The sequence below is a fragment of the Trichosurus vulpecula genome, chromosome 2 (assembly GCF_011100635.1).
Source record: "Trichosurus vulpecula isolate mTriVul1 chromosome 2, mTriVul1.pri, whole genome shotgun sequence".
NCBI lineage: Eukaryota > Metazoa > Chordata > Mammalia > Diprotodontia > Phalangeridae > Trichosurus > Trichosurus vulpecula.
In genome coordinates, this window is record NC_050574.1 from 61,306,109 (window position 1) to 61,332,371 (window position 26,263).

At 46.1% G+C, this 26,263-nt stretch overlaps 1 protein-coding gene across 1 annotated transcript in view; it reads left to right on the top strand.

Moving 5' to 3' along the window:
• ARID1A (AT-rich interaction domain 1A) overlaps positions 1-26,263 on the top strand; it is a 91,713-nt gene that overhangs the window by 56,463 nt on the left and 8,987 nt on the right. The window contains exons 5-13 of the mRNA XM_036744481.1: positions 14,979-15,219; positions 15,483-15,572; positions 16,046-16,207; positions 16,833-17,145; positions 18,752-18,897; positions 18,987-19,096; positions 21,243-21,452; positions 24,634-24,841; positions 26,028-26,160. Coding sequence (XP_036600376.1) covers positions 14,979-15,219; positions 15,483-15,572; positions 16,046-16,207; positions 16,833-17,145; positions 18,752-18,897; positions 18,987-19,096; positions 21,243-21,452; positions 24,634-24,841; positions 26,028-26,160 — 1,613 coding nt within the window. The remainder of the gene's footprint in view (positions 1-14,978; positions 15,220-15,482; positions 15,573-16,045; positions 16,208-16,832; positions 17,146-18,751; positions 18,898-18,986; positions 19,097-21,242; positions 21,453-24,633; positions 24,842-26,027; positions 26,161-26,263) is intronic.

Consider the following 26,263-nt stretch of genomic DNA (forward strand, 5'->3'; position numbering starts at 1 on the left):
CACAGATGGTGAGAGTATGTGCACGGAGACTTGGGAATGAGAGTCAAGAGGGATCTGTGTCCCCAAACCAGCACTGAGGTGGGAAAACTGATCGCTGCTGGGTTGGAAGGGGATTTTTCCCCTTCTTTCTCCCCTCTAAAATAAATCGAAGCTTACATCTTTTGCACCTGTATGACCATTAGGAGGAAGAGAGAAGGACAAAGTTAGCTTCCTTAGAGACCGCATACAAAGCTTCTCTTTCCCTGTGAGCTCCAGGTTGGCGCTGAGGTGGAGAGATCTGCCTACACCTCCCTTTAGGCCCCATCAGGTGGTTCTGTCATAATCCCAATAGGCTTTCAGGGGTGCTTGTCATCCCAGCTAGCTGCAGACCATCCTTTCCCCCTCTGTTTCTTGTAAAATTTCACTCAGGGCCCATGCTTATGCTGTGGAGTGAGGGTTGCTAATAGTCCAGCCTCTCTAGAGGGCACCTTTCCCTAGAGCAACCATTATGCCAACCCTATCCCCTGGTACCTTTACTTCCAGAGTGTGAGTTGGGTGCTAGGAAATCTCCTTAGGAATGATCAGATGAAGCCAAAATCTGTTGCTAGGACATGAGCATAGGCAACCTTACCCTCTAGAAAATATGTTGTACAGTCATCAGTGTGGCCTGTGATACTGGTGCCTTTTGAATGTCCCCAGAGGGGAATACGCTTTATATGGCACCTACTATGTGCCAAGCACTGTGCTAGGTGCTTTACAAATAGTATCTCATTTGATCCTCAAAACAACCCTGAGGAGTTGGTACTGTTTTTAATCCTCATTTTACAGATATGAAAACCAGGGCACTGAGAGGGCAAGTGACTTGCCTAAGGTCACCCAGCTGTAGGTGTCTGAAGTTGGATTTGAATTCTGGTCTTCCTGACTCCAGGCCCAGTGCTTTGTCCACTGCTTCCAACTGCAGCAGTGATCATAGCCCCTGCCACAAATGTTGGTTGTTTTCCAGTTCTTTCGACAATAATACTTGTTATCTTTTTTCTCTGCACCCACTCACCCTTTCTTTCTGGCCACTCTTCCTTCCTCTATGCCCCTGCTGTGGCTGGCCACTGGTTTGCAAGGGTCTGTCTAGCACCATTGGGTTAAAGAGGTTCGTGATGCCTGAGCTGGAACGTTCAACCTAGTCTTCGGAGGGACAGTGGCAGAGTCCTCTGTCTAGTGTGACATAACCTTCCATTGCTTCCTTCCTGCCAGGACTTGGGAAAAACCTTGCTTCATAAGCATTTGCTGTTGAAGCTGCTCACTCACTCTCTGGCCTAGCTCTGACCCATTTTATTACGTAGAGATTTAAAACTGTGTTTGACAGTATGACCCCAGAGGGTGCTGTCCATTTGGGGCCATGATGTGGTTTTCTGATGTAGGGAGGAAATTGTTGCTAGCAAACAATGGGAAACCTTAAGGTAGAACAGAAAGAAAAGTGTGTTCTCAAGGAGGAGGTGCTATGGGAGGATGACCCAGTATGGATGGCTACAGTGCAGGGGATGGGCCTGGAGGGAAGAAACTGGCCCCTTTCCCCTAGGGCCCACATAGGGCTAACCAAGCATGCCTGGGCCTGGGGGGTTTTCCACTCAGCTGCCCTCTTGGCAGCCGCGTCCAGCTCTGTCTCCTCCTCGCCATGTGGCAGCTGATGTGGGGTTGGGGGGAATACCTACTGGCTGTCCATTGCCAACCTGCATGATTGTGTTTGGTGTTCGTGTTTTATTGGTTTGGGGAGGGGGAAGGAGGGAAGATGTTGAGCAGAGGCCCTAGATGTGATTAAAGCTCCCGCTGAGCAGATCTGTGGGAGCGGAATATCGACCTATGAAAAATCAATGGCTTGCTGCAGCAGCAGAGCCGGCTGTTTGCAGGAATGTAGTCAGCCCCACGCCTTCCTTCTCCCTTTCTTCCTCCTCTGTCCTGTCCCCAGCCTTCATCCAAAAGACCAGACCCACCTCAGAAGATTTGCAGGGATAGATTAGAACAGCAGGTTCTTATATTTTTGCAATTAGATTGAAATTCCTCCTGTGACGTGGAGCCCCGCCTCCCAATAGCCTCCTTTCCAAATGCTCCTTCCCTGCACTGCAGTTACAACCAATGGCTTCTATCAGCGTGTCTAAAACCCATCTGGAAGGTTGAGCTGTTCAGCTTTAAACATGAGCACTGACTTCCAGGATCCAGTGGGCATAATTGCCTAAGTTGGTAGGATTGGAGAGTGTTGACATCTCAGGGATAGGAAGGAAGGGAAAGAGTTGAAGGACGGAGGAATCTGCTGTCCGTGATGGTATGATTGAATTAAAGACGTTGTCAGTTAAAAGCTTTATTTCTGTATTTTCATAGACCCAAGACAGATGGGGCTTGGCAGGGGTAACTACAGTTGGCAGAGAGGGAGTCTTCCTTTGCAAGATCTCTGAATTTTCTTTTGGTCTTAAGATTTCTTCCAGTAGTTATATTCCCTGACCCTCACCCTCAAAAGCTTTAACTTTCAAGTCTGTAGCTGTTCTCTCTAAACACTCAGCCCCACACCCACAATAATGCTCCTAGGTCAGAGAAATTGGCTGTCTAATTGTATTTGGAGAGAGCTGTGCTGCTCGTGGGCTTCTGTTGTTGTCCCTTGGCTGGAGCACAACCCTGGGGAGTGGGAAGGCTTAGCCTGACCCTTGCCTCTACCTCACTTTCTTGGAGTGGCAGAAATGTGTCAGCATGGGTAGAGGGTAGGGGTGAAGCTAAACTCACCCCGCCCCCAGGATAACCTTCCCCTTGAAAATAAAATTACGCATTTAGGGTTCAGTATTTGCCCACTCTATACTAAGCTCTCCAAAGGCCTAGAAGTTTAAGATCTAGCCAGACAAATTGGAATTTTGAGATTTGTAGAAATGTTGTTCCTTATTTAAAAAAAAATCATACTACCTACAATGCAGGGGGAGTGTCCTCAGACATACTCTGTCTTTTAAATTGGCCAAGTCTGAGCCTTGAAAGAGGAGTTAACAGTGAGAATGTAGAGGTGATTCTGGAGGAAGAGGGTGAGCTCTGGAAAAGAAAGGGACACACAGAAAAGCCTCATGGGATCAGTCGGCTGTTCTCTGAGGAGCGGTCCCAGGGCCCGAGGAGCTCGGGAGCGGGGTGTGGTAGGCCACGTGTCCAGCCCATCAGAGGGGCTACTAAGGGCTTTAGAGGAGCCGAGGACAGAGCTACTTCATTTAACACCTCCTTGACCTTGGTCTGGTCCCTTAGCCTCTGTAGACCTCAGTTGCCTCATCTAATAATAAAAGCTACCATGTATATAAAATGCTCACCATGTGCCAGGCGCTGTGCTAAGCGCTTTGCAAGTATTGCCTCCTTTGGTGCTTTGGGAGGTGGGTACTGTTTTTATCCCCTTTTTACAGCTGAGGAAATTGAAGCAGACAAGTGAAGTGACTTGTCCAGAGTCACCAAGCTAGAAAGTATCTGAGGCTAGATTTGAACTCAGGTCTTCCTGGCTCCAGGCCCAGCACTTTACCCACTGTATTACCAACTGCCTCATCTGTGAAATGAGGAAGTTGAACTAAATAAAGTTCCTTTCATGTGAATAGGTGAAAGAAAGGGAATGTATGTGGTAGTGAAGAGAGGAGCTCCCCATTCTTTGCCCAATCTCCTCCGTCCTGCTAGTTTTATGGACTAACTGGAGACATAGACTAAATTTGGAAGATGGGGGCATTTTTTCTATGGAGTAGCCTGATCTTAGAACTGGTATTTCTGTTGTGTACATCCTTTTTCCCTAGCAGAGGTACTGACCCACTCTCTTCTGTCCAGAGCTGCCGGGGCTCAGATCCCAGGCCAAATGGGGGCAGAGAAGTAAGGCACTCTCCAGTTCAAAAAGATAAAAGGTGCTTCCTTGTTCTTTGATCTTTTTTCTATCCATCCATTCTTTCTCATATTCCTGGAAAGTGGGGTTTGGAGGGGGACCTCAGTTTTCCCCAATCAGTTAATAAAACAGTGACCTTTTGGAGCTTCTTGAAGCCCCCTTCCCCTGACTTCTGCTTCATGCCCTCAAAGCATTCTAGGAACAAGATTCCAACCTCTGGGCCTTCATCAGATCACCAGAAGGTGTCAAGAAGAATGATCCCCTTAGCCTACACACAGATAGTCTAGTACAGAAGAAAAGAAGAGAGCATTTGGTGGTCTTGTCCTGTACCATTTCTTGCAGTGAGGTTGTTGCAAAGCTTTTTAGGGATTGGGATTAGGAGACAATTCACTGAGATAGTCTTTTAGAAACTGCTTCCTTTCCCAGGCAATACATGTAATCCAGGGCATGATGGTGCCAGTGACCAGGGTTGCCCTCAGAAAACATACATGAGTGCCAGCCATCTTGTTAGCATGCTTTAGCATTCTCACCTAGAGGTGCCATCTCCAGGAAGGAGAGGAAAGCCAATCATCTGGATTGGCAGTATCCCTGGAATTTCAGATGATACCATAGGATCGGTTTCTAGGGCATGGATGGTGGCTGATTAAGGGTTGGAATAAACCGCCCACCACTTGGAACAGCAGTACAATGGCAGAAAAACTCTTGAGTCCTTCCCAGTCTGGAGTGCGCTCAAACCGCTGTTAGAAAGAAAGACTTGGAACCCTAGTTGCCCTCGAGCCTAAGTTGAAGGGGCAGTGATGATAAACTGATAGCTAGTGATAGCTGACACTTATCTGTTGTGTGCTTTACATGCACATTCTTATGCTGCTCACTACAGCCTTTGTTGGGAGGTAGATAGCACAGGTTTTATTAACTTCATTTTACAAAGAAACTAAGGCCCAGAGAAGGTAAGTGACCTTGGAGGGGGGGGGGGCGGTGCAGCACAGAGGGAGATGTCATTCAACAAGCATGTAAGTATTTGTAGGTGGCATTTCAGATCCAGCACCCAGTTAGTTTTCATCTTTGTTGACCACACTTAGGTCAGCAGAATTCTCTAGATTCCCAAAATGTATTATGTATGTATATGTATATATTTATGTGTGTGTGCATACATGTATGTGTGTAAGGGAGTTAGGTAACGCAGTGGATAGAGCTGTGGGCCTGGAGTCAGGGAGACCTGAGTTCAAATCTGGCCTCAGACACTTCCTAGCTGTGTGATCCTGGGCAAGTCACTTCACCCTGTCTCCCTCAGTTTCCTCATCTGTAAAATGATCTGGAAGAGAAAATGGCAAACCACTCCAGTATGTTTGCCAAGAAAACCCCAGATGGGGTCACAATATGACCAAAATGACTAAACAGTATGTATGTGTGTGTATGTTTGTATGTATATGCTCATTCCTCAGGAAGGAGGTTTGATGAACCACTCCATTATCTGCCAAATGTTTCCTTATAGTTGACATAAATATTTACTACTGCAGTCTAATTCATTTCAGCCTACATTTATTAAGCACCTAGCTAGTGATGTGGAAATAACTTTGCATTCTTGAAGGCTGTGCCAGCTATCAGCAGTAGTTGGGGAAAATGCTGAATTGGAAGTCAGAAGATGTCCATTACCCACTTCTCTCCTCCTTTCCTCTTTTTCATGGCCTCTCTTGGCTTCAGTTTTCCTCATTTATGAACAGCTCCTGCTAAGCTGGAAAGGCTCTGACTGTGGTCCTGGCCGTAGACTTAGTTATCCAAGGCCTAGCCTGGCTGAGTTTAGAGAGGCCAACTCCTAGAAGGCTCACTTAGATGATAAAGTTTTTGGCTGCAGAAAATCACGACTGCTCCCTTTGATGGTGTAGTGGTTCACAGTCTGAGCCATTGTAGAGTGCTCATAACAGTAAAATAATGGACTTTGGGATACACGCGCAGAGGAGAACAGAAGCAAAGTGCCGTCTTCCTCTCCCATGGAGCTTCCCTAGCCAGTTTAAACTCATGTTTCCTTAGTCTGGGCAGCCTGCTTGTCTCTGCATCCTTCCTTTCTGCTTCATGTCAGTTACGTCTCTCACCTTCCTCCCTGAGCCTTTTTTCAGGGTCCTATTTCCCGACCACACTTTGTCCCTTAGGGCTTTTTCCATGTTCGCTAGTGTAGAAATTACTGCCTAACCTGATTCTCAATTTCTTGGACTGGAATGAGAGACTTTGGCAGATTTCTTCTACACCTGTGATTGAGTCGGAATGTATTTGGAGATTCCTGCTTGTTCTCAGGTGCTAGGCTTTTGGTGGGGAGCTTGTTTGACTTGCAGAGAGAGGATGAGAGGAGTATTCACGCCTTCCAGCAGTTGTTTGTGTGGCAACACATGGGAGAATTCGGGAAGTTAATGAATTGAAGCAAAAATACTTCATACCTGAAGGATTAGAGAATGCCATGGGGTGGTGGAGTTGGAATCTTATGAAAGCTTTGTTTCTAGAGCCTTGGGGAAAAGCCCTGCCTTTTCCTTTAGCCTAGTCTTTAGGCCTACTGGTTGATATTGCCTAAGGGGTCAGAAAGATGTATTGATGTCCCCCTACTGTATCAAGTTTGCAAAGGAGAGGTTTCCCCTACCTTCTAAACAGTCTTTTGCATCATCTTGTCTTGAAAACCAATTCATCCAGCTCATGCCAGAACTTGTAGCCCCTCCCCATGTGAAGTATGGGCCGTGTGATTTCAGGCATGGTTTTGTTGTGGTGTTAAGAGAAGGTGTTAGCTCCTCAGTAGTCCCTGCCTGTCAGTAAAGGCTGACAAACCCACGCTGGCATTTACTGAGGCCAGGCAACCAATCACAGCTGGAACAGTTATCGTCTCGGAGTCCCTGTGGGCTTCCTCTATCAGGTCACATCCCAAAATAACACTGGGCAGTATTTCAAGTGAAGAAACGAAGGCTTTGGGGCTGCAGCCAGCCTGGAGTGTGAGATTCTGTGTGAAATAGTTGGACTTGCTCCAGTGCTTTTGATCTGCATGGCAGATGAGCAATAAAATGCATAAAACACATTGGAAACACGTGAGGAAATTCTCCTGGCCCTGCCATTTCCTTAGGGCTGGCAGGGTGCTCAGCCAGCTGACCTTCACCTGCCTCACAGCAGGATTGGCCTGCCTGAGGATAGAAGAGGAGATCGCCATTTGCTTGGTGTGTTTTAGTGGATTGCTTTTTTTTTTTCTGCTTAGGGACTGCCTACACTTCTTTTAGGAGGATCCTATCAAAAGGGTTTGTTGGAGAACCCCCTTTGATGAGGGATTGGTAGCCAGACTGGGAAAAGAGTCGGAAGTGGGGTTCGACTCCACTTGATACTTCCCTCTCTGTGTCTGTCTGCTCTACTGAGGTGGCTGTGAAAACTGAATTAGTTGGGCACCTTTGGGTCTGACTCAACTTCAAGATATCTGGCTTTTGTGCAACAGCAGACCTGAAAAACTGGCTTTTTGTGGGGTAGATAGCAGAGGTGTGTCCTGTGAATAAGAGGATGCCTGCTCACATTGGTAGAAGGAAATCTTGCTCCCTTTCGGGATGTGGTGGGTCTTCCATCCTGGGAGAGTTGCTGATTCCACATGTGTATGTGTATATGTAAAATATGTTGGCATTGCTCTTGACATGTCAGGAAGGAAGATCCTACTGTCATCATATCAACCAATATGGATGGTCCAACTCCCTCTTTTTGCAGTTGGAGAAATTAAGATCCAGAGAGGATGTAACTTACAGAGCTCTCACACAGCTGGTCAACAACAGAGCTGTGATCAGAATCCAGGTCTCCTCAGAAGGCGCCATAGTGTTATGAACAGAGCGGTGGATTGATTTGAAATTGGAAGATCTAGGTTGGAATACTAGCTCTGCTAGTGCTAGACAAGACACTGAGTCAGTGTGGGCCTTCTCCACCTTCAGAAATCGATGGAGTTGGACTAGAAGGTCACTAAGCAGAAGGTCACTGACAACTCTTTACAAGGCCAATGATTTACTTCCCACCACTCCTTCTGTCTAGTACCTTTATATTGTACCAGATGGTCTCCAAGGTCTCTTCCAGACTTTTTTTTTTTTACCATCTTAGAAAAGTGGGTGACTACCTGTGCTATGCATTTGGCCTCAAACCAGCCAAATCGGAGTAGTAAGCAGATTGACCCTATGACCTTACTTGAGCTCTTCTCCATTCAGATGTCCTGGCCCAAGTCTGGGCTGCAGTTGACAGTGTTTTTACATTTATTTATCACTTTTCCTCCAAGTTGCTCAGGGCACTTTACAAAACCTGATAGCCATCTTCACAGTACTCCACCCCCTTAGAAAAAGCAGGCCATTTTCCCACTGTAAATGCCTAAGTTCTAGAAGTTCTGAGACTTTAACCCCAGGGGCCATAAATGCTCACTAGGTTCTGAGACTCCTTGGGTGGGGAGGGGAGCACAGTGCTAGTGGTTTTCTCCAGATACCTCAGAACCCTCATTTATGCTGAAGAGGAACTCAATTTGTGAACATTTAATTAGGTCTAGGAGAAAAAGGGGAATGCCTGATTTATTGTTCCTCTGTAGAGCTCCCCAAGAACAGAGTGTTGAAGAATTGTTGTTTCTCAAGTTGACATCCAGTCTTTAATAACTATTTTGGGGGTCTGAATCCATCTCATGTACTCACCTCCAGCCCCTATCTTGCCATCTTTTTTACAAGAATAGCAGAGGAATGGTATATGTTTGTGATGGAATACTATTGTGCCATAAGAAATAATGAGCAGGATGGTTTCAGAAAAACCTGGGAAGATTTACATGAACTGATGGAAAGTGAAGTCAGCAGAACCAGGGGAACATTCTACACAGTAACAGCAAGACTGTACAATGATCAGCTGTGAATGACTTAGCTATTCTTGACAAGACAATTCTGAAGGACTTGAGATGAAAAAATGGTACCCACCTCCAGAAAAAGAACTGATGGAGTCTGAATGCAGATCGAAGCATATTTTTTTACTTTTTTTTCCTAGTTTTGCTTTTTGTTTGTTTTGGTGTTTTGTTTTTTAGTTTGTTTTTTTGGTCTGTGTTTTCTTCTGCAACAGAGCTAATATGGAAATGTTTTGCCTGACTGCACATGTACAATCTATCAAAACGTTTGCCCTCTCAAGGAGAACAAGAAAGAAAGGAGGGATGGAATTTAGAACTCAAAAATTATAAAAAAATGAATGTTAAAAATTGTTTTACATGTAATTAAAAAATATAAAGGCATCCTTTTAAAAAATATCAGAGGAGGCTTTACCAAATGATTTGCTAAAATCCAAGGAAGCTCTACTTAGAGCATTTCCAGTTCTACCTGTTTAGTAACCTTTTCAAGAAAGGAAATGATAGCTGACATCTAAAATACGCTTTATATATACATTATCTAATTTGAGCCTCATAACAGTCCTATGTGGTAGGTACTACAAGTGGCATTACTCCACATTTTTACAAATGAAGAAACTGAGGCTTAGAGGTTAAGTGACTTGCCCAGGGTTTCACACAGCTAGCAACTGGCAGATATAGGATTTGAGCCCAAGTGTTTCTGGGTCCTAGTTCAATGATCAGTCTGTACTGCCATATTGGCCATTATTGTTGAAACATGCTGTGATTATTTCTTCCTTCTCTGGAACCATCTCTTTAATAATGTTGTAGAAATTTGCCAGGCATTAGAGTCAGACTCATAGATCTCTAATTTGTAGATTCCATTCTCTTCCCATTTGTGAAAATCAGGAATATATATATGCCCTTCTTCCCTCTTGTAGCACTTTTCCCATCCTCCCATATCTATTAATGAATAGCTCACCAAACACATCCACTAAGACCTTTCAGTACCCCAAGATCCTGGGGTGTAGAGTTCATCTGGAACAGGTGACTGGAACTCACCAAGGATAATTCTTTACCATCTACTTATTTTAGGGGCTATCAGTTTCTATTTGCTTTTAAAAAATTCTTTCCTTTTGAGTCCAAAGATCATTCTCTTTGACAGAGAAAATAGAAACTCAGTAAGCATTAATCACCTCTTTCTGTGTCCTAGCTACTTCAAGCAATCAGATCAATTAAAAAGCATTTATTAAGCGCACCTACTATGTGCCAGTCACTATTCTAGGTACTGGGGAAAGAAGGTAGTACTCCCTGCCTTTGAGGAGCTTGCATTCTATTGTGGAGAGAGAGAGTGTGTATGTCTGTGTGTGTCTGTTATAAAATATCATTGGGTTTGGTTTCTCTCCCTGCTCCCCCACCCCCACGCACCTCCCACCCCCATCACTCCTTGGAGCTATAATTCTATCAGTCTGAGGGCCTCCCAATGATGAACTTCTTCACATTGGCACGTGACCTGCAAATTAGTCTTCTATACAAAAGAAATACAAAGTAATTTGAGAGGGGCTAGCTTGTGAGGGGATCAGCAAGGGCTTCACTTAGCAGGTGATGCCAGAGCTAAGCTGGGAAGCACAGTAGGGATCCTAAGAGGTAGAAGTGCCCAGGGAGTACATTCCAGACCCAGTGGACGCCACAAAAGGCGGGCATGGGAGAGATATTGTGTCTGAGAAACAGAAGGAAGGCCAGTTAGATGCTTAGGATGTATTAAATGCTAACTATGGAACAAGCACCCAGCTGGTGCTGGGGAGACAGAGAAAAAACAACCAAAGCCTCTGCTCTTGGGGAGTGTGCATTCTAAGGAAGGAGATGCGTCCTTGTATTGGTACATAGAAAATAGAGAGTAGGTTGAAGGTGGTCTTAGAAGGGAAGACATTAGCAGATGGGTGGGATTCAGAAAGGCTGCCTGCTGAAGGTGTGATTTGAGCTGAGTTGGGCGGGGGTGGGGGGCATTCCAGGCATGGGAGAGAATACAAGCATACAAGTGTTGCATGGGATGAGCGGCAAGTAATGCAACTGTGGTTGCACCATAGAACGTGTGAAAGACAGAAAGAGGCCTGATTGCTGAGAGCAGAGGTGATGGGGAGCCAGAGTGGGGAGGGGGACAGGGTTAGCTCACATAAAAGCATTAGAAAAATCCCTTTGGCAGCTGTGTGGAGGACAGATCATATGGGGAAAGACTAAGGTCAGGGGAGCAGTTAGAAGATATTGCAATAGTCTAGGCAGGAAGCAGTGATCTCTGAACTAGGGGGCTGCCTATGTGAAGCGGACATGTGAGAAACGTGGCAGTGAAAGAAATTAGGAGATTTTGGCAGCTGATTAGATGGCGTGTGGTGAGACTGAGTGGTTGAGGATGACCAGATTGTTGAACCTGAGTAACTGGTAAGATGGTGCTCCTAACAGTGTTAGGGATGTTAAGAACAGAGGTAATTGGAGGTTAGGGAGGAGAAGTGAAAGGAGGAGATGATGAATTCTTTTTGGCCATGTTAAATTTGAGGTACCTATAATAGGACATCCATTTTGAAATGTTGAGTAGTCATTTGATGTTGCTAGACTGGCATTCAGGGCAGCTAGGTAGTTCTAGATAGAGTGCTGGGCCTGGAGTCAGGAGGAGCTGAGTTCAAATCCAGCCTCAGACACTTAGTAGCTGTGTGACCCTGGGCAAGTCACTTAACCCTGTTTGCCTCCATTTCCTCATCTGTAAAATGAGCTGGAGAAGGAAATGGCAAACCCCTCTAGTATCTTTACCAAGAAAACCCCAAATGGGGTCATGAAGAGTCAGACACCACTGAAATGACTGAACAACAGCCAGAAGACTGGCGTTCAGGAGAGCAATTGGGGCTGGACTCTATCTGTAAATCATCGTCATTGAGAGGATAATTAAACCCATGGGATCAATCAAGTTCAGAAGTTTAGAGGGGAAAAAGGTGAGTAGCTTGGAGCTTTGGGGGCTTGGCTCCACTATTGGTTGTGGCCTGGGTAAAGTCCAAATAAAGGGTCTGAGAAGGACCAGTCAGGCACGAGAGTGCACTGAGTCCCAAAAATATAGAAAGGAGGTAGTATCCGGGCAGGAAGAGAGAGGGTGGTGATCAACAGCATCACATGCTTAAAAAAATGCACTGGGTGGAGACTGAGAAAAACCTGCAAGAGCCCTGCTCCTAACTCTTCTTTGAGCCTCTTATTTTTCCAAATAGATCCTTTTATAAAACAAACTAAATACCTTTTTGTAACCTTAGGGCTGCTTACCAGCCTCAGCTCTTTCTAGGGCCACCTGTTCATATGAGAGTGGGCTGAAGGAGGAGAGAGTGGCATGAGAGTGGTACAAGAAGAGGAAGAGGGGGAGCTCATGGCAGGTGGTCTCAATTCTTTCTGTAAAATAAGAGGGAAGGTTCTCAGCTGAGGGAGTGGGGGGAGATTAGAGGAGGGATGAAAAGGTTTGGAAGAACCACTGAGGAGAGTGGGAGAGTGAGTAGATAAAGGAGGTGTACAGTAGGACTGCAGAGTAGCAGTGAGGGCCCAGTTGAGGTTGTATAACAAATTTGTAGTGACCCAGTCAGAAAGGATGTATGATTTTCTCAACTCAATGTGTAAGAGTGAACTTGTTGGATAGTGGGAGTGATCCAAGGCTAAGGTTTGTTGGCAGGTACAGTCAAGAATATAAGGGGGCTTGAAGCTCCAGAGAAGAGGACAGTGTAGAGTTGAACTGGTTCTTTAAGGGGTCAAGATGGGGAAAAGAAGAAGGAGTGACCAGTGCAGGGGAGATGGCTTGGGAGAGAATTGAAAAGTCAAGGAATTGGAGATCATGAAATAGACAAATTGGAGAAGGCAGAAGGGGAGATGGAAAGCCAATAAATTATAGTCATATATAAATGGATTTCACAATTCTTGAACATGGAGGTGGTACATTTGTGGTTTATGGCAAGATCAAGGGTATGGCCATTTTAGTTGTGTGGCTGAGGTAGGGTGGTATGGTAGGTCATGGAAAGTGAGTAGGCCAAGGAAATGAGTGATTTAGGAAGAGTCAATATACCTATTAAAGTCCCCTAGTGTGAAGGCAGGAGTTGGTGGGGAGAAGAGAAAGATTGTGAACCATGTACATGTACTGAACTCATTGAGAAAGGAAAGGGTGTGACCTGGAGGCCTGTAGACAACACCTATCAGGATTTTGATTGAGTGGACCTCAAAGGAGGAGAGATTATTGAGTGACGGAGGTAGGCGGAGAATCCAGAAGTGATGGTGGGGAACAAGGAGTATTCTAACTCCCCCACTTCAACCAGTGAGCCAGAGAGAATGAGGAAAGGTGCTGCCAGTACTGGGAAGGATGGCCAAGGAGATGGTGTCAACAGCACCTAGCCAGGTCTCCATGACTGCTAGAAAATGAAAGGAGTGGGAGTGAAAAAGAGTTAAGATGAAGGGAAGTTTGTTTCCTATGGAACAGGCATTCCAGAGGCACAGTGGAAGGGATGGTTAGCATTTGGCTGACACTTTGAGTTAGAAGGGTCAAAGGGGATAGGAATAAGGAATCAGGTGGTGGGGAGTGGGGACTAGGGTTTAGATGATTACCCACTAGGATATGGAATCAATGGAATGTGTAGGGTATATTAATCACTGAGTGAAAGACTTCTCTTACCAAGTGGAGATTAGGCAGGAGACATGTGCAGTGTAGAATGGACAGTGTGAGATGGAAGGCCCACTTTCATTTTCTTCTCCCCTGTAAAGGCTGGAGATTCTTATAACTTAGTTCATATAATTCATCTCTTGGTGGGGTGAGACTGGATCTTCAGTGGGGAAGGGAGTTGGTGATGAGCAGCTCTAGGGTTGATTGCATTTAGGAATCTTTCCGTAATTCCTTTGATTACCTTCATCTTAGACCTCATGCAAGAAAAGATAGGAAAAAGGGGAAGCCTTACCAGATCTGAGTCAGTGATGGTTAACATGTGCCAGTCTTGCATACCCTATTCATGCATCTTGTTATAGTGAATTCTATGTCCTTTTCACTGAGGAATTGTTTGTCTGATGGAAAATTCTGTAACTAGTTGATTTTCATAATGACCCTGCTCTGACCCCAGTAGAGGCTTGCTCAGAACGTAACACACTTTGTCCAGATATCTGCCTGACTCTGTGACTGTTGGTCTATCTCCAAGCTCCAGGAGTACTTATGAGAGATGATCCCTGGTCTCCCAAAGCTCCCAAATGTCTATATGTAGTACAGAGGTGGGGTGAAGTTAGAAACTAACCAGTTTGTCGACTGGCTTTAAGGATTTGAAACAACTTCTTGTACCTTCACCCTTTGTCCTGTGGAATTCAACTATTTAGCTCTTTAAGTTCCAGGGCATGTTTCTAGTCTGTGTCTGTTAAAAAGCCTCCCTTAAGGCCTTCCCGATGGTAGTGTTCTTAGCCTCATCTCTCTGAAGCTTAATCCCCAGGAAGTGTGTGGGGATGGGAGTACTGTGGGGGAGGGGGGAGAAGAGGTGGTGGATGGACTTGGAATGGATGGAAAAAGTGAAGAAGTCTCCGATCTTTACTCAAGACAAATTAGCCAAACTGCTGCCCAAGATGAAAGCCCTTGATTTAGAGCCTCTCTTTATCAACTTTGGGGTTGACTCACCCAAACTGAATTCTGTATCAAATGTCTCTGGTTCATATCCCTTGAGGGCAGTGCCTATGTCTTGTTTAGCTTTGTGTAGCCTCCAAAACCAAGTGTATAGTGGACATTTAAAAAGTTAGTGTTGAATCAATGAAGAATGAATTTGTTAACTTTATGTCTCCCGCTGGAGTCTTTTTTAGAGGGGGAAGCATATGGTCTACAAAAGCACCTGGTCTCTAATCTAGAGCCCTCCCTCTCTTCAAGGGTCTTTTTTCCATATTATAATCCCCCTCCTCTTTGATCCTCCAAATCATCTATGTGGTCAGGCATAGTGACCTATACACAGAGACCCCTCAACAAAAATAAGATTAACTTGGAGGATCGAATGTGCATTGGCCAAGCCTGATGGTGCTTCTGTTGATCTTAACTGGAAGCATTTTAAAGGTGGTGGTCTTGATTTCCATGTGAAAGAAAGGTCACCAAGAGTCTATGATGTCTTTGGATCTCTCTCCCCAAAAATGCTGAAATGTGTACCCCTTGTGGAACAGAGGCAAGACCTGGGCGAAGCAGATGCCTCCTGGAGGCAGGGTGGGAGAACCCTGGATTCCTGCTTCCTGACCAGTCTCTGTCTGTGCTTGTTCCAGGATCTGTCTGGCTCCATAGATGATCTCCCCATGGGGACGGAAGGAGCGCTGAGCCCTGGTGTGAGCACTTCAGGGATCTCCAGCAGCCAAGGAGAACAGAGTAACCCAGCTCAGTCTCCTTTCTCTCCTCATACCTCCCCTCATCTGCCTGGGATCCGAGGGCCTTCCCCCTCCCCGGTGGGCTCTCCTGCCAGTGTTGCTCAGTCTCGCTCAGGACCACTCTCACCTGCTGCAGTGCCAGGTATGGGCAGGAGGCTTAGTGCTGGCTTGGGCCTTTGCTGGTGGGGAGAGGGGAGATCAGAGGCACTTTGAAGTATCCTAAATATGCCCCTCCTAGAGGTTTTAGGAAAAGAGCTAATGATGCCCTGGATTGACTTCTTAATATTTGGCCCTTTGGCCAAGTCACTGTTTCTCACCAGGCTTGACTTGGCCCCTTTGACCCTGGACCTGTGTCTTAGTGGGGTTCCTAGGCTTAGCTAACTTCTCTTCTTGTCCCTGGAGCAGGCACCCAGATGCCACCTCGGCCGCCCAGTGGCCAATCAGATAGCATCATGCATCCTTCCATGAACCAGTCAAGCATTGCCCAGGATCGAGGTAAGAGGCTGACCTGTAGAACTCATCTGGAGCTTGAGGAGTGGGAGAAACTGAATGATTTGTACAATTGATAGCCATGGAGCCTGGAGAGAGCCCTAGCCCCTTGCTGTGATCATAGCACTTGTTAGACATCTGATAATGACTCTGAACCAGAGTGCTGCCCAGACCCCATGTACTTCTTCACCATGGATTCCTGTTGATGGCGTGTCTGTCCCTGCCCCTAGCCAAGCTGGCTGGCCGTGTTGTTTGCTCACCCTCCACCAGAGGCTCCAGGCCTACTTTTCTGCTGTCCAGGGTTGCTCCCCTTGTTAGTAATGACTTAGGGCCCTTGGGCTGCCTGAGCCAAGGAACGTATGATGTAGTCCCAGAGGACATGAGTACCTAGTGATCAGGGGTGGTAGGAAAACACCAGCATTTGTGGTTTTCTTTCTTTAATGAGTAATTGTATCAATGACCATCTCTTTTTCACACAGGCTACATGCAGAGAAATCCTCAGATGCCCCAGTACAGTTCCCCTCAGCCTGGTTCTGCCTTATCTCCACGTCAGTCTTCAGGACAGATGCATGCAGGCATGGGCTCCTATCAGAACTCCATGGGAAGCTATGGGCCCCAGGGGGGTCAATATGGCCCTCAAGGTGAGAGCATTTCCCAACTGGAACCACCCTCCAGTGTGTCCTTCTTCTTGACTTTATAGGTTGAATAGGGTATTTGCCCCCAAGTGGGGAAGCATGACCCAGAAAAAAATGAAAATCAGTTCTATAGGTTTGAGTGCTGTAGGACGGTGGGATAATTGTGACAAAGAATTTTGAGGGAAGTTATTTCATCGTCAGGACCAGAGATGACTTTTAAGTCCTGGGAAAAGAGGGAAGTGTTCTTTGCCATGAATCAGAAAGTTGGTTATTCAGTAACAGTGACCAAGTCCCCACAGTGTGTGGGGGAGGATAAAATCTATCAGAGAATAAGCCAGCCTCACTCTTATTAAGATGTCTACTTTATGGAGAACCTGGAGGTGAGCTTTCCGGGGGCCCAAACAGGAAAGAATTCCTTCAACATCAGAAAGTCCTGGGTCAGACTTCATTTGAGATTAGTTGGTTCACTTCTGTCCTCTCCTGGAGCCATATGTTTGCTGTTTTTTGACCTGGAGGTCTCCCAGATTCTACTGTGGCCAAGTATGGACATGTTCCCTTTTGGCTCTGCAGAGTTTTGAGGTCTGGGAGCCGTTTCCCCAATAACTGCATCTTTTCTCCATCTTCTTCCCAGGAGGCTACCCCAGGCAGCCAAACTATAACACCCTGCCCAATGCCAACTATCCAAGCGCAGGGATGGCAGGGAGCATGAACCCCATGGGGGCTGGAGCTCAAATGCACGGCCAGACCGGCATGCCGCCCTACAGCGGACTGCCCCCAGGAAGGATGAGTCACGCCTCCATGGGCAGTCGGCCTTATGGTCCCAACATGGCCAACATGCCGCCTCAGGTCGGGTCGGGGATGTGCCCCCCACCTGGGGGCATGAACCGGAAAGCACAAGAAACCGCCGTTGCCATGCATGTTGCTGCCAATTCCATCCAAAACAGGTATGACATGGGGCTTTTCTTTGGATTTGTCACCTGTTCTTGAGAGAGGAAAAAGGGACTGCACCTATGGCTTCATTATGATAAGGGACTCTGGGGGGAAGAAACTCCTTCTGGTACAGAGTGGCCCATTCTCTGTGACTAGGAATCTTGGAGAATTGGCTAGAGCACAGTGAGGTTCCGTGACTTGCCCAGGGTCACACGGCCATCTGTCTGACTCAGGACTTGAACCCAGACCTTCCTGCTTCTGAGGCCTGCTCTGTCTCCACTATTCTATACTACCCCTAATTCTTAGAATAAGGCTTGGTGGTTAGGGTTTGGTGATCGGTGCAGGTGCTCAGGAAAGGAAATATCAGACCAAAATGGACCTAAGTCCTCAGACATACATTGGGTATCCCTGTTCCAAATGCCCTCTAGAGAGAAGGGTGTTCCTCATTTTCTCCATCATCTGTCTGACAAATTTTTAAGACTGCCCTTCATAGTGGGTAGAGTTGAGAGATTAGTTTTCAATCTATTTTTTGCTCTCTATTGATGGTTTGATGATAGAGTTTGGGTTAATTTGAATTATTTTCTGCTATTCTTGAATTTAACTGCCAATTGGGCAACTGGAACATTAAGAGGAATGGTGGCTGTCAGTCTCTCAACAAGTTGTATGGTCCTGCTCGTTGCTAAATTTTTTCTTCAGTCACAGCCTTTCACGGGTGGCCAAGAAAGGCCAGGGCGGAAGAAGAGCCAGTGAACAATTTAATATGTGATTGAATCCCTTGGCTCTTGTCTGTGAGGCTTGAGCGACTGGGGTTAATGACTTAAAAGGTCTAGCTCTTTGAGCTTCTTCTCTGACCATTCGTTGGTGAACATGGCAGTGGCTTCGCTGGACCGAGTCCGGTGGTCATAACTTGACTTTGGCCTTTGGCCCTTAGGCAGCTAGCCCAGCATTATTGGTGGCACCTGAGACTTCAAATGGATCTTAGGCTATCAAGATTTGGATGGACTACGGAGGAAGTGGGAGAAGGGGGATTATTTTTTCCTCAAGGGAGGATAAGTTGTAACTGTAAAGAGTAGATTTGGTAGAAAGATACCCAGAGCAGTCAGTCCTAGAAATGTAGCCTCCATGACAGGTCGGGGGGGCAGGTGGAAATATTGCCCCCAAGAAACAGAGACAGGACCATTTGGCATCACACTGACTTGAATTTTCAAGCCATTAAGGCTAGATCTTCAGCCAGACAAGGCCTTTAATGGGAAAAGAAGGCAGAGCAGGGGAGAGGAAAACTCAGGATAACCTGTGGCAAAAATGATGAAAGGCATAGAGGAGTCACTGGCCTTCAATGAGGCTGGTTCTGACGCCTTTACATCTTAAAATGGAGCTACTGTTTCCTGTTTAGGGCTTCTAAACCCTCTTGCAAGCATCCTATGTGGGGAGATAGAAGATAAGACTATCTAGGTCAGCCTTTGCACAATTCTGTTTTCTTGGGACCCATTAGGTTTTCCCCATACAAACCTAGGTATTACATGATTTTGGCTCTGCCTTCTTGCCAAGTTGAAGAACAACTCTGCATGTTGAAGTTCCTAATTTACACATACCTTTCTTGTCTCTACCTTCCCTCTTCAGGCCTCCAGGCTATCCCAATATGAATCAAGGGGGCATGATGGGAACTGGACCTCCTTATGGACAAGGACTTAACAGTATGGCTGGCATGATCAACCCTCAGGGTCCCCCCTATCCCATGGGTGGGAACATAGCCAACAATTCAGGAGGTGAGTCCTGGTTTAGTCACTTCTTATTGCAAAGGGTTCACGGGATGAGAGCTGGTATTGTAAGGCTTAAATATTCTCTCATTCTCTAGGGATGGCAGCTAGCCCAGAGATGATGGGTCTCGGGGAAGTCAAATTAACGCCAGCCACCAAAATGAACAACAAGGCAGATGGAACACCTAAACCTGAGTCCAAATCCAAGGTAAAGCTTTGTCTTCGCTCTGTCCTCTCTCCCAGCTAGAATAGAAAAATGGGGATGAATTATAGGGTAGGGTGTACCAAAGCGGCACCAATCAGGACTGCCTCTACACCCATCCCCCACCCCCCAATTTCGTTATTTTTAAATTGCTGTCTTTTGTTTTCACATCATCTTCATTTCTGAATCTGTTCCTCCCCTCTCCCCCACACATGTACCCCAATCAGCATGCCATTGCTTATAACAAAAAGCCAAGAAAGAGGAGAAAAAACCAGTTTAACAAAACTAACCATCATGTTGAGCCTGACATGCTGGGCAGTATTCTTCACCCCTAATCCCCCTCCTCTCAAAGGGCAGGATGTGTATTTTCTCATCCATTCTTTAGGACCAAGCTTGGTTTTTATAATTACACAGCATTGATTTTTTTTCCTTTCAATTTGCATTGTTATAGTCATTGTGCACGTAGTTTGTCTGGTTCTGCTTATCTCCCTCTGCATCACTTCATACAGGTCTTCCCATGCTTCTCTGGGCTTCTTCATATTTATTATTTCTTATGGTGCCATGACATTCCATTACATTCATGTAACCACATTTATTTCGCCATTGGTAGCTCTTTTATTTTCCTATTTCTTGCCTAACTTAAAAAGTGCTGCTATTTTGCTCTCTATTGTACCTTTCTGTCTTTAACTTCCTTGGCACTATGTGCCTAGCAGTGGGATCTCTGAGCTAACACTATTGGACATTTTAGTCATTTCTTAACAAAATTCCAAATTGGTTTCCATTGTGGGTGAACTGATTCATAACTCTACCAACAGTGTGTGGTTATGCCTGTCTTCCTTCAGCCCTTCCAACATTGACTCTTCCTGCCTTTTGTCATCTTTGCCATTTTGCCAGATAAGAGGGGAAATCTCAAGGTTATTTTAGTTTACTTTTCTCTTCTTTATGATTTCTTTCATGTGGTTGCTAATAGTCTGCAGTTCTTGTTTTGAAAACGATTGGGTCCTATCTTTTTTTTTTTTTAAGGCCACGTGTGACAGAGATAGTGTGTGTGTATGTGTGTGTCTGTGTGTGTGTGCGTGCGTGTGTGTGTGGTGTGTGTGTGTGTGTGCGTGTGTATGCATGTGTGCATTCTTGCCCATGCAGTGGGGGTGTGGGAGGTGGTGCATGAGCACTAGACTAAGAAACAGGAGGACCTGACTTGTGGTCCTGGCTCTGCCGTGGATTCTTTGTGACCTTGAACAAGTCTCTTCTTTTCACTGTGCCTTCAGTTTCCTCCTGTATACAATGAGCTAATTGAACTAGGTGATCTCTGAGCTCCCTTCCAGTAGCTAAGCAGTATTTTTGCTCCTCCCTCCTTCCTTCCTTCCCATCAAGGACTTCTTCATTCCAACCCATCTGACTGATGCTCCCCCTGGAGCAATGCCTCCTGCTGTCAGACAGTGATGGGCAGCCTGAGTTGCTATGCTCAGAGCAGTCATAATGGTCCATGCCTAACCATGTGCATTTTTTAGGAATGTGGAAGATGAAGCTTGGGTCCTTAGTTACCCATGGAGGTTAGAAGAAACATGGTCTGAGAGGACTGCAGCTTGGAAATCCAACCTCTTAGGGATCTTTCTCTATAGTTGTATAATTGCACCATTCCTAATCTCTGGGTCTCAGTTTCTCCTTCTATAAAATTGAAATAATAAATAAAAATAGAATAGAAAAAATGAAAGTTAGAATCTGTCAACTTTCAGGGGGCTCCAGAATCCCCTATTCATAGGCTATCTAGTTCATCCTTCTGTGTCCTAAACAAAAGATACCTAATCTGTTACAACTGAACGTGAGTCATTCTTCAACCCTCTCCTTAGAGTCCTCTTGGGAGCTCTCACTCTGGAGATGTACTGATGTGTGTCCAGGGCTCTGCAGTGGCAACTTTCTTTCCAGCAAACTCTAGCCAAAGAACTGACTCTTCTTTAATCTTTCAACCTTGAGTAAAAATAATTCGGGTCCCATTCTTAGTTAATGTCAGGGTGGGAAAACCCTGTGTTCTTCTTTGTCTTTATTCTTGCCCTTCTCCACCCCTAAGTGAGAACCTTGGGAGAGCCTTGGAACAGGCCTGGGATCTAGGACTCATTCCCATGACCCTCTGACCTGCCCCCTCCCCTTCCAGAAGTCCAGTTCCTCCACCACCACCAATGAGAAGATCACCAAGTTGTACGAATTAGGGGGTGAGCCTGAGAGGAAGATCTGGGTGGACCGCTATCTTGCCTTCACGGAAGAGAAAGCAATGGGCATGACCAACCTGCCTGCTGTGGGCAGGAAACCCTTGGACCTCTACCGCCTCTACGTATCTGTGAAGGAGATTGGCGGATTGACTCAGGTGAGTACATGACACTCAGATTCCTTCCCTTCACCCATATGATTTTATCAGGTGACAGTCTAATGGAGCCTGATGCAACATTAATCCAAGGCTCATACAATCCCTGTCTTCTGGGAGCTTAATGTTGAAGACATTGAAAAGTAACTTGGCCTTCAAGGACAGGAATGCCAATCCCTCAGTAGAAGACATAAATGTGGGATAAATGGAAGGCTAAGGGGTCATTGGGGTGGAGTCGTAGAGGTTTAGTTCCAGGCACAAGTGGGGCCAGAGACAGAAGTCATTGATTCTCAGGAAACCTTTCTCTATGCAGTTAGACTTCAAAAGCTATTTGGAAGACATTATCAGTCAAATAGCTGAGTTAGTTGAGTTCTGTTTCACAGTCCATTGACATCTAATACTAAACTTTATACAGTTTTCTTAACAAATGAGTTAAGTGCCTAATCTGTTTGCAAGGTACCTTGCTAAAGACTATATGTGATCTTAAAAAGACAACTATGGGTCTCATCTCCAATCATTTACAATCTAATTTGACAAAACTGAGTTGGGGAACACCAACAAACAAGCCTCTGGAAACACCCACCTTCCTGTGGTCTGAAGTCACTAGAGCAGTGTCTGGACCAGAGTTTATAGCTGAGTTTGGAGAAGGTGTATGACCCAAATGAAGTAGGGCTTTTTTTTTTTCTTTTGGAAACCTCAGTCAAGACAAAATAGCATCACTATCAGAAAGTGTCTCGTTAAAACCCATCAACCAGCTGTGTGTGGAATATGACTTCCCATCCTCTGGACTCTCAGGTCCCTTTTCCCACAAATGCCCACAAAACCAAACATTCTCTTCTCTAGCAGTCTTCCTAGGCCTCTTCCTTCAAGGATGGGGCTGCTAGACCCCTTGAGAGCAATCCTGCCTTTTGCACGTGGTGCTGTGCTCTTCCACATTTTTCCTCTCAGGAGAAAAGGCATTGATTTATTGAATTTGCCTTATAGGACATAGTAAACCCACTTCCCTTTCTCAACTGGATGTCATTCAGCAAATATTTGCTAAGCATCTCCTTTGAGAACAGTGCTAGGATAGGCTCTATTCAGAATTTAAAAGTTTTACAAGATAGTCTGCCTGCCTTCAAGGAGTTTACACTTTGAGGGTATAAAACTAAAATACTTATAATGTTAGACTTTATACAAAGGGGGGATACCAATCAGTAAGCATTTATTAATTGTTCACTATGTGCGAGACCCCATACTAGATCCTGGGGCTACAGATACAAAAAGAAGGTACCTCTGACCCTTGAGGGCCTTACATTTCATGGGGGGGTAAGTGGGGAGGAGTAACATATATCAATTGAAGTAAATGTAAAACGTGTATCAAGTCAACACCAGATATCGTCAGGGAATAGAGTAGCTTAACTTGGTGGCAAGAGCACAAGGTCTTCAGTGTCTGGGGACAGATGTAGTACTTGCCTTTTGGCCATGGGCGCTGTGGACAAGTTACGGCATATTCTTGAGCCTCAGTTTCCACTTTGTTGCTCTTTCTTGAGGATCATTTAGGTCATATATCATTCATGTGCATATGAATTAAGTGCTAAATTCTGACTCTAAGTACAATAGGAATTCAAAGAAAAGACTGAATGGGAAATAAATGGGTAGGCAGCTTTCTGGGTGAAAGGGGGCTTGATCTGAACTCTAATGGGTGTGTAACATTTAGAGGTTTAAGCGATGAGAAGAGGACATTTGGTAGAAAGAAAAAGACAGGAGGAAAAGCATAGGATCTGTGAAGAACCGTTAGGAGACCTGCCTGAAATGATCAGAGAGAGGGATGTGTGTTGGGCAGCAGTGGGGGATCATGGTACCTCAGTCAGCATCAGGGACTGCTGACAACCCAGTGTGGACAGAACTCTGAGCTGGCTTTTGGGAAGGTCTAAAAGCAGAAATGACACACTCTGTTCTCAAGGAGCTCTCAATCCTCTGGCGGGAAAGTGAGAAAACGTATATCCCAGAGTCTGGTTGGGGCTCCCGTCCTGTCCTCAGCCACGATAGACAATAGTCAGCTCACACCCTTTCCTATTCCAGCTTCACCTGCTGGAATCTTGGCATCTCCCTCAGACGTGATCTTTCATTCTTGGAATTTCAGATAGCACTTTGTTTGGACCTTTCTTAGGTACTTTTATCTTGATCTGTATTCCTTTCCCTGTCTTTCTCTCCCTTCTAACCTATAAGCCCTGTGAGGTCAGGGACTGTGTCACTCTGTATCTTCCCCAGGGCCAATATAGTGCATTGCATAGGCTCATGAGAAGTGTTTGTGTTCTGCATGAATAAAAACAGCAGAGACAAAATTTAAAAACAAAATAAGACCAGCCAAGGATCATCTGTAAAGAAACTCCCCAGACAAAGTACTGTCTGTGGTCATTGGGCTTGGGCATCATCCTCAACCATCATCCTGGATTACTGAATTTACACAGGAAGCACCCACTGGACACATGGTTTGGGGCAAGTGATCATTCACCTCACCAAAGGATTCCCTGGAAGGTCCCTTTAAATAGCCTGTGCTTCTCGTGCATTTGATAGCATAACAGCTCACATGTATGTGCAGCTTTCTGTGAAGTAGTTAGGGGCAGGGATATTTATCCCCATTTTTTACTGAAAAGGAAACTGAGGTTCACAGTATGGAAATGACTTGACCAAGGTCACATGACTCGTTGAGCCATGACCTCAAACTTGTGTCCCCTGACTCCAAGTCTGAGACCCTTCCTGCTGTGTGTGCCAGTCTGTCACAATAGGATGGGATTGATGCAGAACTTTTCAGAACCCTTTGGGGACAGGGGGGAGGAGAAGGAGGGAGAGAAAATTTGGAACTCAAAAACTTATGGAACTGAGTGTTGTAAACTAAAAATAAAAAATAAATTAAAAAAAAAAAGACTTTTTCAGAACCCATCCATTACATATAGTGAAGAATGCCTACATTAAATTTTTCACCGGCATATTTACCTTCTAAATTCTACCATTACCTGCTTGAGACAGAACTTGACTTCCTTCTCAGACTGAATTCTGATCACAGAAGGTCTGGGGTTACTAGTTGAGGAGGGGGGAGTGTAGAAGGGTCCTGGGAGCTCTAGAGCATCAGGCCCTCCTGCAAAGAACGGTCAGTCTGGTCTTATCCGGCCGCATCCTGACCCCCTGGTTGGCTATGCAGGTCAATAAAAACAAGAAGTGGCGTGAGCTGGCTACCAACCTCAATGTGGGCACCTCCAGTAGCGCTGCCAGCTCCCTGAAAAAGCAGTACATCCAGTGTCTCTATGCGTTTGAGTGCAAGATCGAGCGTGGAGAAGACCCTCCCCCGGATATCTTTGCAGCTGCAGACTCCAAGAAGTCCCAGCCCAAGATCCAGCCACCATCACCAGGTGAGACTGATGACCTTGACCTTGGGCGCCTGCTGCTGGGATTGGAGGAGTCTTGCCCCGGGGGGTGCGGCCTCTGAGTCCTCCCACACCGGGGCCCTCCACAAGCTAAGTGTGACCCAGCCTGCAATGGGGAGCCCAACGCCAGCTTCAGGCTGGCAGGGCAAGGAGGTAGCAGCATGCCACCGTTAGGTTTTAATTCTCAGTGTGCGCCTGGCAAGACGCCAAATGTTTGTAAATCAGCGAGTGGGAGGGCCGGTGGGGGGTGGGGGGAAACAACAAATGACTGGGAGGCTGGGGATGTCTGGGAGCCTCCACTCACTGATGTCAGCGCCTTAGAATGTGGCCCAGACCGAGCCCGGAATTCCCAGGGGAGCTGAGATGGAAATGAATGGGGAGGCCAGAGGGCGGGGGAGGGGTTATGAATGAAACTCCCCGCTGCCAGGGACTCTGCCCACCCTCCTCGCAGAGCTGTGGCCACAGCCGGGAGGGGAGAATGGACAGGGTGCCAGGAAGGTGGGGTGTAAACAAACATGCCCTGGTGCTGACCTCTGAGGATTTTAATGAATAGTTGAAATGACTCATCAGCCAGCTCGGCTGAAGCCATGGGATATCGGGTGCTGGGAATGGTAACTAGTGGAAACATTAATTACAAGTAGTTCACTGCTTTCCAGCTTAGAGGAATGGATGAAGCTGGGTGAGGGCAGCTTGTCTGATGCTTAGAATGAGGAAGATGCAGGGCTTGGGGGTCGAGAAGACCAGTGCAAGGACACACGAAGCCCCTGTGTGCCTGGTCACCAGCTGCTTGGGTTTCTCCAGAGCGTCCCCTCCCCTTTGGATGGTTACCATTTAAAAAAAAAATTTTTTTGCCTGCCAGTTTTTCAGGACTTCTATTTTGGTGGCATCATTGTAAATATTCCTTGTCAGTTCTCACCCTTCTCGACATGTGGATGGGGAATGGCTAGGAACCATAGAAGTCCTGAAAATTAACTCTGTTACCCCTTATTTTCATGGTGCTTCTTATGGATAAAAGACATACAGACTAAAGAAATAGCCCTAGGAGAAGAATTGTCACCTGTGCATAACAGATGTTTCCCATCTTTGCTCATCCGTGGACTTTCTGTGGAAATACATGCAAAGGTTAGGAATCTTCTGCAAACCTGCTCATTATTCCTGCCTCTGTTTGCAGCCGGGTCAGGGTCCATGCAGGGGCCACAAACCCCTCAGTCAACCAGCAGTTCCATGGCAGAAGGAGGAGATTTGAAACCACCAACTCCAGCATCCACCCCACATAGTCAGATGCCCCCTTTGCCAGGCATCAGGTAACACTAGCACCAGGCATGGGGCCCAGGTAACAGTGGGAAGCAGGGGATGGGAGTGGAATCTGCTCAGTCCTGGGAGTAGCCCCCTAGCAGTGTTGTCACA